General features: G+C 41.5%; 2 protein-coding genes across 7 annotated transcripts in view; both read left to right on the forward strand.

Annotated features, from left to right (window-relative positions):
- Nucleotides 1-2,619: 2,619 nt before the first annotated feature.
- CTXN2 (cortexin 2) lies at nucleotides 2,620-10,543 on the forward strand. 2 transcript variants are annotated; one of them, XM_084642049.1, is made up of 5 exons: nucleotides 2,620-3,194; nucleotides 3,511-3,781; nucleotides 4,362-4,431; nucleotides 7,348-7,515; nucleotides 10,158-10,543. In XM_084642049.1, exon 5 carries the CDS (start codon nucleotides 10,212-10,214, stop codon nucleotides 10,458-10,460), a length of 249 nt encoding a protein of 82 aa, XP_084498175.1. In that variant the 5' UTR covers nucleotides 2,620-3,194; nucleotides 3,511-3,781; nucleotides 4,362-4,431; nucleotides 7,348-7,515; nucleotides 10,158-10,211; the 3' UTR covers nucleotides 10,461-10,543. The 2 variants fall into 2 exon arrangements, with proteins under 2 accessions (XP_084498175.1, XP_084498176.1); XM_084642050.1 differs by lacking the exon at nucleotides 2,620-3,194 and having other exon boundaries at nucleotides 3,467-3,781.
- Nucleotides 10,544-14,503: 3,960 nt separating this feature from the next.
- Nucleotides 14,504-17,920, forward strand: part of SLC12A1 (solute carrier family 12 member 1) — a 67,751-nt gene continuing 64,334 nt past the window's right edge. For 4 of the 5 annotated variants that reach the window (XM_084641857.1, XM_084641853.1, XM_084641856.1 and 1 more), the window contains exons 1-2: nucleotides 14,598-14,744; nucleotides 16,858-17,463. In XM_084641857.1, coding sequence (XP_084497983.1) covers nucleotides 17,053-17,463 — 411 coding nt within the window. In that variant the 5' untranslated portion in view covers nucleotides 14,598-14,744; nucleotides 16,858-17,052. The other variant, XM_084641854.1, reaches the window with a different exon arrangement.

Below are 17,920 nucleotides of genomic sequence, written 5' to 3' on the forward strand. Positions count from 1 at the left end.
CTCTTGTAGGTGTTTCCCACCATCAACCTCAGCCTGGTCCAGTCCACACAAGAGATCCACTTCCTGGACACTACAGTGCTAATAAACGATGGTCACATAAACACCACCCTATACCGGAAACCTACTGACCGCTACTCCTACCTACATGCCTCCAGCTTTCACCCTGACCACACCACACGATCCATCGTCTACAGCCAAGCTCTGCGATACAACCGCATTTGCTCCAACCCCTCAGACAGAGACAAACACCTACAAGCCAGAAGAGTTCCCAAAAGTCACCTACTACAGGACAGGCCTAACAAAGAAAATAACAGAACGCCACTAGCCGTCACCTTCAGCCCCCAACTAAAACCCCTCCAACGCATTATTAAGGATCTACAACCTATCCTGAAGGATGACCCAACACTCTCACAAATCTTGGGAGACAGGCCAGTCCTTGCCTACAGACAGCCCCCCAACCTGAAGCAAATACTCGGCAGCAATCACATACCACACAACAGAACCACTAACCCAGGAACCTATCCTTGCAACAAAGCCCGTTGCCAACTGTGCCCACATATCTATTCAGGGGACACCATCACAGGGCCTAATAACATCAGCCACACTATCAGGGGCTTGTTCACCTGCACATCCACCAATGTGATATATGCCATCATATGCCGGCAATGCCCCTCTGCCATGTACATTGGTCAAACTGGACAGTCTCTACATAAAAGAATAAATGGACACAAATCAGACGTCAAGAATTATAACATTCATAAACCAGTCGGAGAACACTTCAATCTCTCTGGTCACGCGATTACAGACATGAAAGTTGCAATATTACAACAAAAAAACTTCAAATCCAGACTCCAACGAGAAACTGTTGAATTGGAATTCATTTGCAAATTGGATACAATTAACTTAGGCTTGAATAGAGACTGGGAGTGGCTAAGTCATTATGCAAGGTAACCTATTTCTCATAGTTTTTTCCCACCCCCCACCCCGACGTTCTTGTTAAACCCTGGATTTGTGCTGGAAATGGCCCACCTTGATTATCATACACATTGTAAGGAGAGTGGTCACTTTAGATAAGCTATTACCAGCAGAAGAGTGGGGTGGGGGGGAGGTATTTTTTCATGCTTTGTGTGTATAAAAAGATCTTCTATACTTTCCACAGTATGCATCCGATGAAGTGAGCTGTAGCTCACGAAAGCTTATGCTCAAATAAATTGGTTAGTCTCTAGGGTGCCGCAAGTACTCCTTTTCTTTTTGCGAATACAGACTAACACGGCTGTTACTCTGAAACCTATAACACTATGGATCTTGAAGAAGCTGCAGAAGGCAAGAGCTATCCACATACAGGCTGGCTACCTCCACAATGGCTCAGGCCTGCCCCTCCTCTGATTCGCAGCTGTACCATCAGCCCCTTCTCTGGCCCCAGCTATCTGAAGACCCCCTTAAAGGAAGATTCCGCTGTGTCAAGAGGTTCAACAGAAGAGGTAACAGAGCTTAGCAGAAGAGCCTGGAGCTGTTTTACCTCTCCCTAGTAAATGATGATGAACTGGTAAGGAGATAATGAGGACTCTCCCAATGTCTAGCCTAAACCTGTCCACTTCCCATTTCTCCTCTATGCAAATCTTAACTCATGGAGAGCCTTTTGCAGAGTCCCAGAAAAAGGGTGGTGGTACTGCGGAGGCAGCAGGGGAGAACCACACATAGAAGTATATTTACAAGTATATTTTGGAGGCAGAATGTGGCCCATCATATCCTTTGAAAGGATCTGTTTTTAAAGGGACCAAGTGTCTTTACATATAATAATCCCTTTAAAAATTAATTTTATATATGTAACATTTTCAGTAATACACATTGTTTATTCTGTGATCATGAAGGGCCAATACAGGATAATAATCACACAGATTTTTAGTAGTAATAGTAAACATTTCTATTATAAGAGTGCCCAAAGTCTTAGGACCCCATTGTGCTAGGTGCTGTACAAACACTGGGGAAAAAAAGAGATTCATATATAAATATAGCAACACACAGCAGGAAAAAATCCTCCCCCCATTTCCTCAGAAAAAATATTTATTTATTCACAAATATTTATCATATTTATTTAACAATAGTTAAAACTCTATTTTAATTAAAGCAATAAAAAAACCTTTTGAGATATGCATTTATAACAGGACTTCCCCTGTCTTTAGCCTTTAACCTTGTGTTTCAGTACATATGTAAGGTATACAGCTAGCCAGTGTAACCGCAAACCTTGTCATCCTTGATACTTACTTGGATACCAGTCCTGTGCCACTGAGATCAGTATGAATTTCCAATGGGGTGCTTAAGTACTGGAATGCACAGAAATGGAATGATCAGTTAAAATGTGCCTGAGTGGGTTTTTTAAATTTAATATATTAAAACTTAATTTATTAAATTTAAGACAACTTAAAACAATTCTCCATCCGGTAGCCACATACACGTTAATACCACCTTCTAATATGGCAAGTGGAATCCTAATTTTTTAAACTTATCTTTACAAACGGAGATCTACAAGACATATGTAACTTAGGCACAAACTCGGCAAAGAAGCTTCAGCACTAATGACAGCCCCTGGACATGATTATTATTAATAATGATGGATTATTAAGCTGCTGGGAGAAGGGGTGCTAGCAATGCCAGAGGCAGACACAAAATAAGAAGAGACCATCCTTCAGCTCACCCCAGTACCTCACAGAAACCAGTTGAATGTTATGGGCTACACCTTCATCGTTTACACACACCAGTTGCTTGTAGGAGAGCAGGATTTGGGCCCGGAGTATTTAACATGGCTCTTCCGGTCTCATTAATCACTAGATGGTAGAAAGCGTGAGGTCGAAAGCCGTGACAATGTGCTCCCATCGGGCTATGCCGCTCCCTCGGGGGATCCAGGGCTGATGCGGCTAGGATTTTAGCAGTGCACTGATTATATACCCGCGCTGCCTATTTAACCAAACAGCACCCGAGGGCTAAATTAACCGACATAAATAATTCAGATATCCCCCACAGAATGAAAGGCTAGAGCCCCTGCATTGTTCTGGAAATGTGCAACTGAATGCAGATAGTCACAGAACACCTTAGTCAATTTCAAATCCCGCCTCCCTGCTTTTACTTGTTCTGCTTGAAAGCCAGCCTGTGGGAAAAGCCAGCCTTGCAGTCTGTGTGACATTGTTGCTTGCATGGTAAGGACCCCTCTGACACGTCAACGGAGGTGCTGCTGTGCCTCCAGGTGCCATGTCCCAGAACCTTATGTTTCAGGAGGGAAGGTAGCCTGCAGGCTCCGGTGATCCAAGAGAGAAATCGCTGGGCAGCCGCTCTTGCGGCTGCTGCAGCATCTGGATGGGAGTGCAGCAAAGATTTGCTGATGCCTCTCACGTAGTATTTTGCAGGAAGTTTCCATACTTCTTCAGGTGAATCGGTAGAAGGGGGGCGGGGGTTGGAGGGAAGCGGGGCTGAATCATCCTAAAGGGTCTTTCTTACTTTCTTTCTTTAATCCAGTTCGAGAATTTCCAACCGCATCTTGACCCAAGTGTTTGGAGAGGAGTCCCCAAGCGATGCGTCCATCTGTCTGAAGAAACGGCCACGGATGACCCCTGGAGCCTCTGGTGGGGGTTGTAGGGATGTGTCGCGTGGGGAGCCTCACTGGGTTTGTGGCCACAAGGGAGGATCCCAGCAGACATAGGCTCAATCCTGAGCTTTCAACAGCTTGAGAACCTACTGCAACTTCTGCAGTTCATCAGCATGGGGAGAGGGGACAAGGAAGAATGGGGTTTGTATTACTAAGTTTTCATTCGATAAGGATGCTTCTCTATCTAGTTACAAAACAAGAAGGGCGGGGGGGGGGGGCTGTGCACATCTTGGCTGGAGAATTGCCCTGGTTTTGTCTGTTTAAATTTTGCAGGATATCTTGAGCTTGCTATGCTCTTTTGTTATGATTTCCTAGCTTTGCTGTAGATCTGCTTTTAATAATGCATTTAATGACTGTATTATGGCCAGGTAAGGGATATTCTCAGAGAAAGCTTCTCTTAGGGTAAGACAAAACAGGCAGTTTGTAGCAGAAATTAAATGTTTTTTACAATACTGCTTCTTGAAATTGGCTGTAAATGATTATAGACTGAATTCTATGTTTTTGTAAATACAGAAGTGTCCTGGTGCAAAAGGATGCCAAAGAGAAGTGAAAGCTATAGATAACTGTATATCAACAGTTGCCTTGCAGATACTTCATATCTTATGGTACAAATATAGTACATGCTCATGGCCAGTGTACTGCATTATTTTATGTTCACAAGTCGAAGAAGGATGATGACACTGAACCTTTTGTTTTTCTATTCTGTGTCTCACTTATCCAGACATCCCTAGCTCATAAGAATAAAAAGTGCATTACGGAGCACAGGATCTACCACCAAATGGATACTCTAGGTATTGTGCATTTACTAGGAGTAAAATCCTGTCTTTTTATATTGTATATAAAGGGGGTGGCAATCCCTTGCTGGCTCAGATTTGCAGGGGAATGCACAGTGGAATGGAATTTACTGCTGCTCCAAAAAGATGCAGTATGTCCTGTGATTACATACTGTAGGCCACACCTGGCCCTACTACACTCTCAGAATGGCTAATTACACCCTTCTGATACAAAACAGTGCTGGGCAGCATGGCACTGGGCTCCCTGCATAACATTCTCTTGAATGCCAGGTTTGGGATCATGACCTGCTGGATGTATAGGGTGGGAAGAAGAGGCTGACTTTCCTGCAATGATTTAGGGATGCAGTATGTGTATTAACTGAAGTGAGGCTGGCTCTGCAGTCACAGAGATGTTCTCATGACATTTCCAGACCAATGTTGTCATCTCAGATGGTCCAGATGGTTTGGATAAACTTCCAAATTCATGGAAACTGGAGAGAACTTTTTGAGGCGTACCCATCACTAATCCTCTCCCTTCATTACCTCCTTCAAATTCCTGCTACAGCAGTTGTACCACCCTGAAGGGCCACTCCTCCAGAGACAGCTTTTTAAAGATAATTTAGATATATAAAGATGCATCCAGGCACCTAAGTGCTTTTGAAAATCCCAGTATGTGCCTGTCAGCATCTTTAGGCACCTAAATACCTTTTAAAATTCTTAGAAGCATTAATCTGGAATCCAGGCCATTTGAAGCATCATCAGAATGACAGGGTCACTGCACCACTGCTTCAGCCATGCAACCTCCAGTACTTCCTGAATGATAACTATCTGCGTACCATGGAATGACTTTTTATTACTATTATGTGATTACAGGAGCCACCTGAAACTCATTAAGCACAATTAGTTTTTTTAACCTGGCTTTTAATACGTAACGTGAATTCTCAGTCAACCCAGGCTTGATCATGCAAGGATCTGAGTCCTCTCAACTCTTGGTGACTTCAGTGGGACTTAAGTGTACTCAGCACCTCACAAGATTGGGCCCTTACACAATGATCTTTACAACAAAACCTGTTTGTTTTTGAGGGTAAGGCTAATATCCAACATGTGAGGAAGACTCTTAAGGAAGTCTTATAATCAGCAACCTTTGGAGGCTGTGGTCAGACTTCTTAGACCCTTTCCCAAGAACATGTGGAATTACTGTTGACACTTTCTTTTTCCAAAGTTTGGAAATGTGAGGGTGGGTAACTAGGGTTGCACAAAAAGTTCATATCGAAACCCTCAAACCACCCATAATCAGGGTTGGATTCTAACGGAACTTTAAACATCAGCCCAGGTCCACAAACATTTGGTGGATATGGGTTGATGCTCTTACAATAATCTTAGGCACTCCAACTTATCTACCTATTTATCTAGGCTTCTATACTGTACTCACTACCATCTTTTGACCTCCTTAGCACCATTCATCCAGCAATGTCCAGTTGCTCCCGACCCTCTGCTTACCATTGTCATCCATGGGGGTGAAGCATTTGTTCCACTCCTGCTTCCTGGTGGCCCCCTTTCTGGTCTTGCAGGGGCACCAGATGGCCTTTTCCACAACAACAGGCTATTCAGGGATCCTTGCTTCTCCCAATCCAGAGGGATTTTGAGGCGCAGTTGAGTGAAACTACATGGAAGCAAACTGTAGAACCTGGACCAATAGGGATTGGTTTGGTGAAAACTCCTGACAAATGAACCCTACAAGTTCTAGTTCCTATAATGCATGCCTCTGATCTCTGACCTAGTGGTTATCTACATACTTTGTTGGATTAGGACCCTCTAACATTCATGGTCTTTTTTCCTCATGATTTTACTCTAGCGCAGATGACATTATGTATGCATAACTGCTGGCTGCAGCCTTCAGTCACCAATCTGTAAACAGATTTATAATGTAAACATATCCCATTCCCCCAAACAAGTAAAATCTTACTTTTATATGGTACACATGTAGTACCAAATTCTCCACTCCAATCTGTGAGCATGCAAGGCCTGAAATGCAGTGGAAATACCACATCTCTGCTGCTCAGGATGGGGAGAAGGAGAGCTGAGGACTCAACAGAGACACACAATATGGATTGACAGGCCCAAGGCCCCTGCACAAGAAATATACACTATTACTCCATATAGCCAATGGCACCCACAGAGTTGTTCCACCCCACTACTGCAGGTTGGGGCCAAGAATTCTGTTCCTCAGCCCTGTATGCATTTCCTTGTACTCCCTGTCAATTTACTCAGGCTTTGCATGCTGAAGATTTGACCCATAATTGCCAGTATGATGAACTGAATAATAAATAAATAAAATAATATCAGTGTGGGCTAATAGCAAACGTTTAGTAGAGCAAGCATGCAAGGACCAATAGCAATGCTTGTTTCCTAGTCTGTGTGAGAAATCAGCCCAAATATTGGTCTAATCCTATTAATTAAGCCATAGGGTCCAGTGCATAATACTCCTGTTGGTGATTTAATACAGGGTTTTATGTGTCTCTTCTTCATTCCTGAATTATGTGATCATCCTAGCTCATTAAAATAAATGGTGTTACTTGCAGGTTTGGTTTGGCTTGTAAACTGTATCTTATCTTGGAACCTGCTTCTGCACTTGTTTCTCAGGCAAAACTCCCATGGACTCCAATGGGAGAGGATTTTTGCCAAAGTAAGACTGCAAGATTGGGAGTTTATGTTCCTCTGGGAGTTGGGGGCAGAGCCCCTCTGATTTCTGTGGACTTCACATAGGCACAAGTGTCCCCCTCCTGCAGAACCAATTGCAGAGCCAGGGCTATAGTTTGTCTCAGAGACTTCTGTATCTTTTATGGGTGTACTTTCTTTTCTGGCACTGTGTCTTCTTGCTTTAGTGTACAAATCATTTCCCAGTATAAGCCTTTCATTTTTTTAATTTCTCAGAGTCCTTGGACTCCTGCAAGGAGAACTTTATTCTTGGCTGAATCCTGTTACATATAACGGATTTGGGCAACAATCTGAGAATTCTGTGATTTTACTCTCCAATCTCTGCAGCTGTTAAACTTTCTGGAAAAACTGGAAACGTGCCTTACATGAAAACGTGTGAATCAGGTGGTTTCATCTATTACATTTGTTTTCTTCATATAGATATCAATTATTGTTATTCAATTGCTGTTGACGTTAATTTTGGTTACTACGGGCCATATAGTGGCACCTGGTCTCTCACCGAGTAGCACCATACGCCGTAAATTGTACCATTTGGTTCAACGGCACAACTCACAGAACAAGACATTACTCAACAGGAGTAAAGATCTCATGGCTCTGATGGACAAGCCTCTAAGTATGAGGAATTAATTTTGCTAATGAACAATGCAGAGGTTTGGACTGGGAGTCAGGGAGAGGAAAGAGATGGTGGTGGTGAGGTGCTTAAACCAACATTTTCCAAACCTTAAAACAGGTGCAGGTTGTAGGGCCAAATCCAATGGGTATAAATCAGTGTAGCTCTAGTGAAGTCAATAGCTCTACACTGACTCACATCAGCTAAAGATCTGGCCCCCAGTTTTTAACCGTATCCTTCCTTCTATTTTATCCTTACTCCTTATTATGGACTAAATTAAATGGAAGCTGCAAAAGAAAAAAATAGGTTTGCTTTCTGTCCTTTTCTTTTCTCCTTCCCTGTTTTTTAATTTTGGTTCTTTATGATCTATATAAAGAAATATGGAGGTTATCAGTAGGGAAAGAGAAGATCCAAACAAGGATCTTTTACTGGTTACTGTTTGTTTTTTCTGGGATGACTTGGAAATTTATAATGGGAGCTTCCTTGGAGAAAGGGTGTTGAACAAAAGGAATGTTTTCCCCAAGTGTTTTAGTTACATAGGTGTTAACAGCCAACAAAAACAAACAAACCATCAGCCTAAAAATTATTTGTCCCCCCCCGGTGGTACTTGCTATGTTATTATCCTACCAGTTCTCTAGTTGTCCATAGAGTCGTCAGGGAAGGCAGGATATCAGTTTCTAACAGGAAACCAAACAGACAAAAATTATGAAGAGAAGAAAAACCTCTTTTGCCTTCTTTATCATTATAAAGAAGCTAATAAAAAGGGGTGGGGGAGTCCAATTTCTTTCCCCTTTGCAGATCACCTATAATGCTATGACACCTTGAGGTCTGCTGAGTTGTGGCAGTGGTGATGAGGCAGGTGTGACACCTGAGTGGAAGTGGCTGGAACATAATTCCCATGTAAGGCTAAGGCAGGTGTATTGCTCCCAAGAGCACGGGAGAAAGCATGTTCACAAATGTAACTTGTACACTTCTAAATATGGTGGAATGTGTGCACAGTCAGCACCAGTCTCAAGGCATTAGCTGGTGTGTATGGGTGGGGCCCTGGCCATGTTCCCTAGCCCACCTGGCCACACCATCTTTGCAGCTTTTACTGCCACTACATGGGCTAGCGAGCCCTGCCTCACTCCCCCCCACCAACACTAAGGGAGCACAAATCCCAGCATGGGCTACCTCCAGCGTGAGTGCACTAGAAAGGAGGAAGGGTTCCCTGCACGCCCTTCCCAGGCTAGTGCACTCATGCAAGGGCAAACCATAATTTGGCCCTGTGTATTTTGGGCCCTTCTACATTTCTTGCACTCTCCCGCCCAAACTGCCAGTGAAGTTAGTGGATGTTTTTAAAGTGCCACGAATGCGGGATTGCACCCTTTGTGTACTGCTTATTAATGATGCTTTGAATGAGGAAGCTGTTTTAAGGCTCCTAAATCAGTGTCTTGGGGAACAGCAACATTTTAAAAGGGAAAATAATGGTGATGAGAACAGCATAATGAGGGAAAGAAAAAGATTCTCGCTTCTCCCATTAACCTTTCCGCATACACTAATGGGTGTAAGGATTTCTAATTTCAGTTTGGTGGGGACATATACACTGTGCACCCTTGGGAGCTGGCACATGGCTCAGCCTGCCAATCTGAATGTAGCTTTCGACAGTCTGTGGCCCCAGCCAGACTCTAATCATGTTTATGCTCTACTGAGTAACAATCGCATAGGACAGGAATTCAGAAAAGCAAGTACGCAACTGCACAAGCACATTATCTTTCATTTAACACTACTTACACATACACATGATTAGTGAGAAGTTAAACATTCAGCTGGTCATTTTTACAAGCATTTTTAGGCACGCATTTGTCTGAAAATGGAGCCCAAACAATATTATATAAAAATGACAGTTTCATTCTGTACGTTTGGTTTATTGCCATTAGAGTTCTAGGCTAAAATACATGGGCCCAATCCATTAGTCTGACTCAGGTAAAATGCCCATTGAAGACAATGGGTGTTTCACCAGATTAAGGACTCAGATACTGATAGTGCAAGCTCTCCAGCATAAATTTCCCATTTAGCTCTGCACATGGAGGCCTTGCAAGCACTGACCAGGATTTTGCCCAGTCTGATAAAATGCCATCTAGCGCTGCCTTGCAAAATTTCACATGCCCCTGGCCAGTAGTTTTCTATTTTGGGTGGGAGGGACAAGCAAGTAAATTATCAGTTTTTCATTGTCATTGTCAGGATTAGCAACTCCAACTAGCTTTCGTTCAGGGACTACCAATTTCTAATGACAGTGTTGCCAGGCTGATTTGGGGGTACAAAAATGTACTTTCACTATTAATGCCCATGGAGTTTTTGTTTTCAAATTTTTTTTATGCTCTAAGGACTATGTTACATTTGTCCATAACCAAACTGACTCCACTTTTGTGTACAGGCAAAGAAGGAATACGAGTGAAAATTCTGAAGACTCACCAGTATGTGACACCCAATGATGAGCAGTAGCTACTGCAGCAACGCTTCAGCCAGCATGAGTGTCAACGAAGTATCCACCTTCTCACTGACTTTAGAGCAAAAAACTGGCTTTGCCTTCGTAGGGATTCTGTGTGTTTTCTTGGGACTACTTATTATTAGATGCTTCAAAATCTTACTGGACCCCTATAGTAGCATGCCTTCTTCCACTTGGGAAGATGAAGTCGAGGGTCTTGATAAAGGAACGTTTGAATATGCTCTTGCATGAAAACTCAAGAGTATCCTGCCTTACTTTTGATGTTGATTTCATTTTGAAAACCTAGTACTGATACATTTGTACTATATACCTATGTTTTGAAGATATGATGGTGGCATCCATTTTGTTAAATAAATATTTGTTGTAGACTTATAAAAGCATCTCATGCTGCTTTTATTTTGGGAATTTGCCTTTTGTGAAGCTGGGGTAAGAAACAGCTAATAGCAAAGAAAGACTTTAGGGAGACGATTCACTAAACATTCAGTGAGGAGAAGTGGCAGAGAAATCTCTTGAGAATCAGACCCGTCACCTGTCTCTTCATAGGCAGAATTCATGCCACAACATCACATCAGTGACAAAGAGGGATGGGTGGGAAATATTTTTGGAGGGTAAACATAATAGTAACTCCCAACTCATCCAAACATGATTTCTTTAAGTCCAGAAACTGACCTTGGAGACCTCATATGCAAAAATTGAATCAGCCCAATGTACTGGACGAGTTTAGCTTGCAAGACTAAACAGCACAACAGGATCACAGCACAAGGGGAGATGCCTGCAGGTACTCATGTGTCTGCATGTGGAAACTCTTGTTTTCAGTTACTAAGAGAACAGAAAAACCACCGTAGGAGCTAATGGTTATTGCAGTCACTAATGAAAGTCCCATCCTCAAACACCTGGAGGTGCTGTCACATTGGCTAAATCCATGTGAGAGGAGCATGCTGCTGCTGCTGCTACTATATCCGGTGTTTCCACAGTCTTTTCAGAACAATGTGTAGGGCTCTTTCTTGCTCCCAGTCTGAGAAAACTGTTTACACTTGCCGAAACAAAACTTCCTTTCTCCTGCTCTAATCAAATTCTTAGATGACCAAGCAAGAGTTATTGGGGTGGGAGTGGGGGGTAAATGTCATTGAAGATGGTTTGGTTGCTATACATAAGATATATGGTACACTCAGCATTGCAAGACACGTGCCCATCTCAAAAATCCAACCAGAGCCTCTAATTCCATCCCCACATCCTCATACAGCTGAAAATTGGTTAGTGGCTTTGCAGAAAGCAAAGTCATTCGGAGAGATTCACAGAGATGAGGGGAGGGGAAGAGAAAAAAGCAAGGACCCAGTCCTCCAGTCTAATTGAGCTGTGCTTAGAGCAGGACCTAACGGGGTGTATAGCTATTTTCGCAGCACCTTTGTGCTTCTCTGGGGACTGATTCAGAAGTTGGAACAGCCTTTGCTGCTCTAACTTGTGTTGGATGGTAATAGGCCCCAGTAGCCATAATACCAGCTGGGGATTGCCAGAGTACAGAGGCAATCTGCAAGTCCCTCTATGCCAATGGATCAAAAGAGGATAGAACCTAGACCTGGTTATGCCAGTTGTGCATCATCCAGTGATTCCCCCCATGCTAGAAAAGCCTCAACAGGCAGGGCAGGACAGCTTTTCAGTCTCTTTGCACTACCAGAGTGGTGCAACGGGGCAAATCAGGGGCCAGGATCTGGCCCTACCATTGGATTTTATTTGGATTGTCACTCTGAGGAATTTTGTGGCAGAGGGTTCTAGTAAGACAGAAGAAAGAGAGAAAAAACAGAAGCTGAGTAGTAATACCTCAAGGTCACCTCTTAGCGCAAATAGCTGCTGTGTGAGAGTGTCAGAACTTGACAGTAATTTGATTCCACTTTTGAGAAACTTGGAATCAGACTTTTGTTTCGGCATTGTCACTCTCACTAAACAGCTATGCATGCTAAGAGATGCAGAGACAAGAAGATGAGTTGTAGTGATTGTTTGTTTTACAGTAATTCAGCAAAATCCATATTGTGCCACATGCCATATTTGCTAGACAAGTGGCAGTGAAGGGAACTTGGCTAAGGAAAATGCCACTCACAGGGGAAGACACTGTATTATATGGGAAAAGCCATGAATATCATGCCTGAGGCTCATAGCAAGAAAGAGAACAGTACTGGTGGTACTGACTCTTGTTGGTGGTCTTCTCCATCCAAAGTGTACAATGTAAAAAGCTGTGTCCTGGAACATGTAACATTTAAATGGCTTGGGTTCCAGTGTGAGAAACCTTTGAGGCCACATAGCTCCAATATACTCTATTTATTTTTGTTTTAATTCAAACATAAATCAAGTACCTACCGTACAAAATTATCCAGTGCAGAGCCTTAGCACACTGTACACATGCTCATAACTATCCTTTTCATCTTGGTAACAAGAAATAATATACTATTTCATTTTTGCTCTGGTCCATGAACTGTACTTAGTTCTTTGACTTGACAATATTTTGTAGCCATATACCAAATTCCATTTTGATTATAAAGCAACATTAGTTGTTTCTCTATCAAAAGGAAAGACTCAAGCCTACAAGAAGGAGTGCACAAGGCTGGAACTTTTCAAAAGGCTTTCCTCAAAAATACAGGGCAAGGTTTTGAACAGAGAGAGACTCAAAAAAGTTCACACACAGCCTGATTCTCCTCTCATGTATTCTTATCCCCAATTTACTGATGGGGAAATCAAGGCACGGAGCCAGGAAGGTTAAATGACCTCATCAAGGTCATAAGGAGAGTCAGTGGTCTCATCCATGCTGGGGATCTAAATTAATTCAGGATTATGCATAAACATGTTTCCAGCTAAACCAGTTTCTAACAGTGTTGCTGGGGATGTTGACGGGGCTAACCAGCATTCTAAAATGTGTTATAGCTGAACCAAGGAGCTGAGCAGGCCATGATTTTAAACAGTGCCAGCAAAGTGTGACCCCAAGAAACTTTGTTTTTTTAAACAAAATTCCCAAACTCTTTTCAAAGACCTGTCCAAAGCTAGGCTTAGAGCGCCAGAGTACCTGGCACCCAAACCTATACTCAGACCATTAGGCTATGCCTTCTTCAGCATGAAGATTTATATTAACTCCCTGGATAGTGCCACTGTCCAAGTCTCAGATGTGGTGATAGGCACATCACTCACACAAGCTGAAGTTTACCTAGTCTGGAGGCTCAAGGACTACGCCCAGTAGGCATGAGTTTCAATCCCAAGAGGGGAGTTTACTGATAATTATGTAGCTGGCAGATCCCACAAACACATCTTTGCAAAGTCAGAGTAGTCTGTGAACAAATAAACATGCTCATTTCAAATGCAACAGCTACTTGGCCCAGTTCTGCTACATGTACTGTTGAGATGGACGACTTGTGGCTAAGGCACTGGATGGGGATTCAGGAGATCCGGATTCAATTCCCAGCTGTGCCACATTACCAGTGAGACCCTGGACAAGTCACTTACTCTCTGTGTGCTTCTATTCCCCATCTTTAAAACAGAGATCATAATACTGCCTTTCTCTCACTCTGTGTCTGTACAGACCCCAGTCCTGCAAAGGCGTCACCGATATTTAACTTTATGCACACGAGCAGTCCTGTCAAACCGACAGTGTCACCTATGTGCTTAAAGCTGAACACATTTAAACTGTGAGTGGGCCCCCTAGGAACTACCATAATAGAAAAAATAAATAACCACAGTTACAATGAGTAGTACCTTATTCCATGAGCCTTTTCCATTTACTTTAATGGGACTATTTGCTTGACTCACTGTTCAAATTCCAAATACAATCTGCTAAAATCGGATTTCCAGTCGTGGAGTTTTAGAAATTTCAATGTAAATTCAGCCACCTTTTATTGTACGTCCTTCCCCAACCCCGAAAGTATCAAAGAAAACAAGTCTAAAATGAAATGATCTTAAAGGAAATAAACAGGAAGGACATACTGACACACAAGTGCACATAAGCAGATCCATAATTGTGGGACAATAACTGATACAGCAGCCTAGAAGCCTGTAGCTATATTTTATAAATTCTAAAGAAAAACAAACCACCATATTTTTCTCCTATGACACGCAGGCACAGTTTTATTTCTTCCTTCTAAGAATTAACAGGTTCATTTATAGTTGATATTTAACAAGCTAGAATGTCCTTCTAAATCAGTCACTTAGGAGCATTTTAGAGCATGTGTCAAAGACAGGGGTTGGGCAAGTCACTTGATATTTTGCACAGAAGAAAGAATTAGCCAATGACGTAAAACCCATGCTGCATAAGTGAGAAGGACGGTCTATATACAGAAGTACATAAGAGGCTGATTGCCCTTCACTAGAGCATGGGACTGAGAGGTAAGTTAAACTACTGAACAGCGTAAGCTTGTTAATTTATGCATAGTGCAAGAATACTAATAATACTAAATTTAATGGCGAATAACAGCATCTAACAGACCTCTGGAAATCTACTGCAAAAAACAAATCATTATTTGCAAAGGCAGCAGAAAGGTAAGAGACTTTTATTTTCCTGGTGGCAGAAACACTTACCGTAAAAGTAAACTTGGAAGGTGAAATTATGGGCCCACTGAAGCCAATGGCAAAATTCCCATTGACTTCAAAGGGCCAGGATTTCACCCAGAGTCTACAAGCACAGAATTAGGACCAAATCTGGTTTTTACTGAAGTCAGCAGCAACACTGCTATTGACTTTAGTAGGATAAGGATCTGGCCCTTATGTAAGAAAATATTTCATTTCTGTGCACTCTTTTTATATTAAAGATTTTTATGCTAATGGGAAAAGCATACAGTCTATGGTCAGAGATTACCAATCAATAACATAACAAATGTAATATGGATCAGAGGTGACCAAGAAAAAATAGTACCAAACAAAGAAGCTGAAAGAAGGAGCTTCTTGTTTCTGGTGGAGTTCACAAAACATTAAGCTGGAAAGAACAGCTTGCTTTGAAAAAACAATATCTTTGGAGGGTTATAAAGAAATTTTGTTGTGACGAGAGTTTACAGCAGAATATTCTATATACACAGAGAGAGAGAGGGTAGATGGGAGTCACGGAATCAGGATCTGATTTACATTCAAGTGCTATAGCTAAGTCTCAGAATGAGCTTTGATTGTATTTGGTTAAGGGGCTCTTCAAGTTATAATTCCCCTGTGTGATTATTAGATATTTTATATAGGTAGGCATATGTAGATATATCAATATATATGGTTAATTTGTCTTTCAATTCCCAGTTCATTCTTCTAATGGGTTTATTTATTTACCCAATGTTCAGTTGGTATAATCCTTTTATAATATTGCATGTTTTTTCCCCAAAATTTCCTGCTATCAGATATATTTTCAAAAGGGCCCAAGACCCAGCATGAGATCAACAGAGACAGGATTAGACTTTTACTGGATTGTTCTACAGGATGGGATAGCCTAATTTTGGCAATTAATTGATCTTCAACTATTAGCGGTAGCTATGCCCAATGACCTGTGATGGGATGTTAGATGGGGTGGGAACTGAGTTACTACAGAGAATTCTTTCCTGGGTGTCTGCCTGGTGAGTCTTGCCCACATGCTCAGGGTTTAGCTGATCGCCATATTTGGGGTCGGGAAGGAATTTTCCTCCAGGGAAGATTTGCAGAGGCCCTGGGGGTTTTTCGCCTTCCTATGAAGTGTGGGGCACGGGTCACTTGCTGAAGGATTATCTGCACCTTGAAGTCTTTAAATCACAATTTGATGACTTCAGTAGTTCAGACATAGGTTAGGGGTTTGTTACAGGAGCGGGTGGGTGAGATTCTGTGGCCTGCATTGTGCAGGAGGTCAGACTAGATGATCACAATGGTCCCTTCTGACCTTAAAGTCTATGATTCTATGATACACAGGGTTGTAAAATTACATTTCTTTAGTTTCTGAAAGTAGTTATCAATATATGCATTATTTCAAGCCTCATATTGGTCTGGCACAGGATTTAGTAGATCACAAATAATTAGTAATACATGCCATTTCAGTCATCTAACTTGACAGCTTGTTCTCCTTGGACCCAATCCTGAAAATTTAACCATTTGCAGGATTGAGCTTTATATATATGCCCTTGTTTTCCTTTGCGGGGGAGGGGGCAGTTCTGAATCCCTCACACATTTAGTTCTAACCATCTGCCACTATTTATTTAAAATGGTCTTAAATGGGTATTTGGGGACACAAAGAATGCAAGATCAGATTTGTAAAATTATTCTTTGAATCTTGTATTGTCTAAAACTATTGCTAATATATATTTCAGTAATGAATAATTGTCATTTTGCTTTAGTTATTTGAACACAATATGAACCATTGGGCTGTACATTATTCAGAGAAGTACTATGTTTAGTCCCTGAAAAGATAATATACTCAGGCAAGTTACTTTTATGTATAGTGTTAGCCTATTTAGGGCCTGATCGAAGCCCACTGAGATAAATAGTAAGACTCCCATTGATATCACATTGACTCAGACTTTGGATCAGGCCCTGTTTGTAAAATGTTATAAGGCTGCTATCTCACTGGGTTTTTTAAGAAATCATGGAAGACTTACATTACTGTGTAAGTTAATTAAATATATAAAAGTTTTACTTGTGCTTTTGATGACAGAGTCATGCAGGACAACCTTAAGAAGAATACTTAGGAGTGAACACTTCAAGAAAGTCTCCATTGAACTTTGCTAGATTAAGAACCAAGATCTTTCAAATGCAACAGCATTACTGTCTTATTGCAGATAAAGCAACACTATCTCCAACTACAGAAGAATAGAAAGATTGGTGACCTAAGCACATAACATCATTGAAGATGTCAATGAATAATTCTCCAAATGTATTCTTGGACCCAAGTCCAAATAGGTTTCAAGTTAATGTAATTAACGAAAGCCATGACAATAATGCAACACCCCAAGAGGATGCCGATCCTCCACATTATGAAGAAACATCATTTACTGAAGAAGCACATGGCAGACACAGGATCAGTCACAGGCCTGGAAATAGAGCATTATATGAAAATTTTATTCAAAATGGGGATACCGTTAAATCGGATGGAAATTTACATCCCTATGATACTCATAGTAACACATATTATCTAAAAACCTTTGGCCATAACACAGTGGATGCAGTTCCTAACATTGATTATTATCGAAACACTGGCAGCATCAGTGGGGCCAAAATGAACAGACCAAGCTTGTTAGAAATTCATGAACAACTGGCAAAGGTAAGTTGCAAGGAATGATACATTTTCCATTACATTTGCAGGCTAATTTTGTTTATTAACATATCCAGCCCCTTATCTTGTGAACCCTGTGCAAGAGAAGAAGTATAACTAAATACTTCCCTTATTTAGACTTGTACCTGCAGGATGTTTTCTGTTCTGTATTCTGCTAGGAGCAAAGATCTTTGTTAAACAGGTTTGTATCTGATTGAAAATAATGAATGTACTCAATCAGTAGGAACATATGCCTATTTCTTGTCTACAGCTATAAAGCCACAGGATTTATTTTATGTTTGACTTACAGTTAAATGTGTAGAAGTAGCAATTTAAGACATAATTTAACCTAAATCAAATATGAAACTGTCTATTCTAGCCTAACACCTGATCATAACCAGAGTTCTATTGATTAGTTTGTTGTGTTCATGCAATAATCTGTTAATAACTGTTGTATTAAAGTTTT

Source organism: Lepidochelys olivacea (genome assembly GCF_965140295.1).
Source record: "Lepidochelys olivacea isolate rLepOli2 genome assembly, chromosome: 10".
In the NCBI taxonomy this organism is placed as follows: domain Eukaryota; kingdom Metazoa; phylum Chordata; order Testudines; family Cheloniidae; genus Lepidochelys; species Lepidochelys olivacea.

Coding starts and splice junctions, on each gene's coding strand:
- CTXN2 (XM_084642049.1), top strand. CDS start 10,212: ATGATGAGCAGTAGCTACTGCAGCAACGCTTCAGCCAGCATGAGTGTC.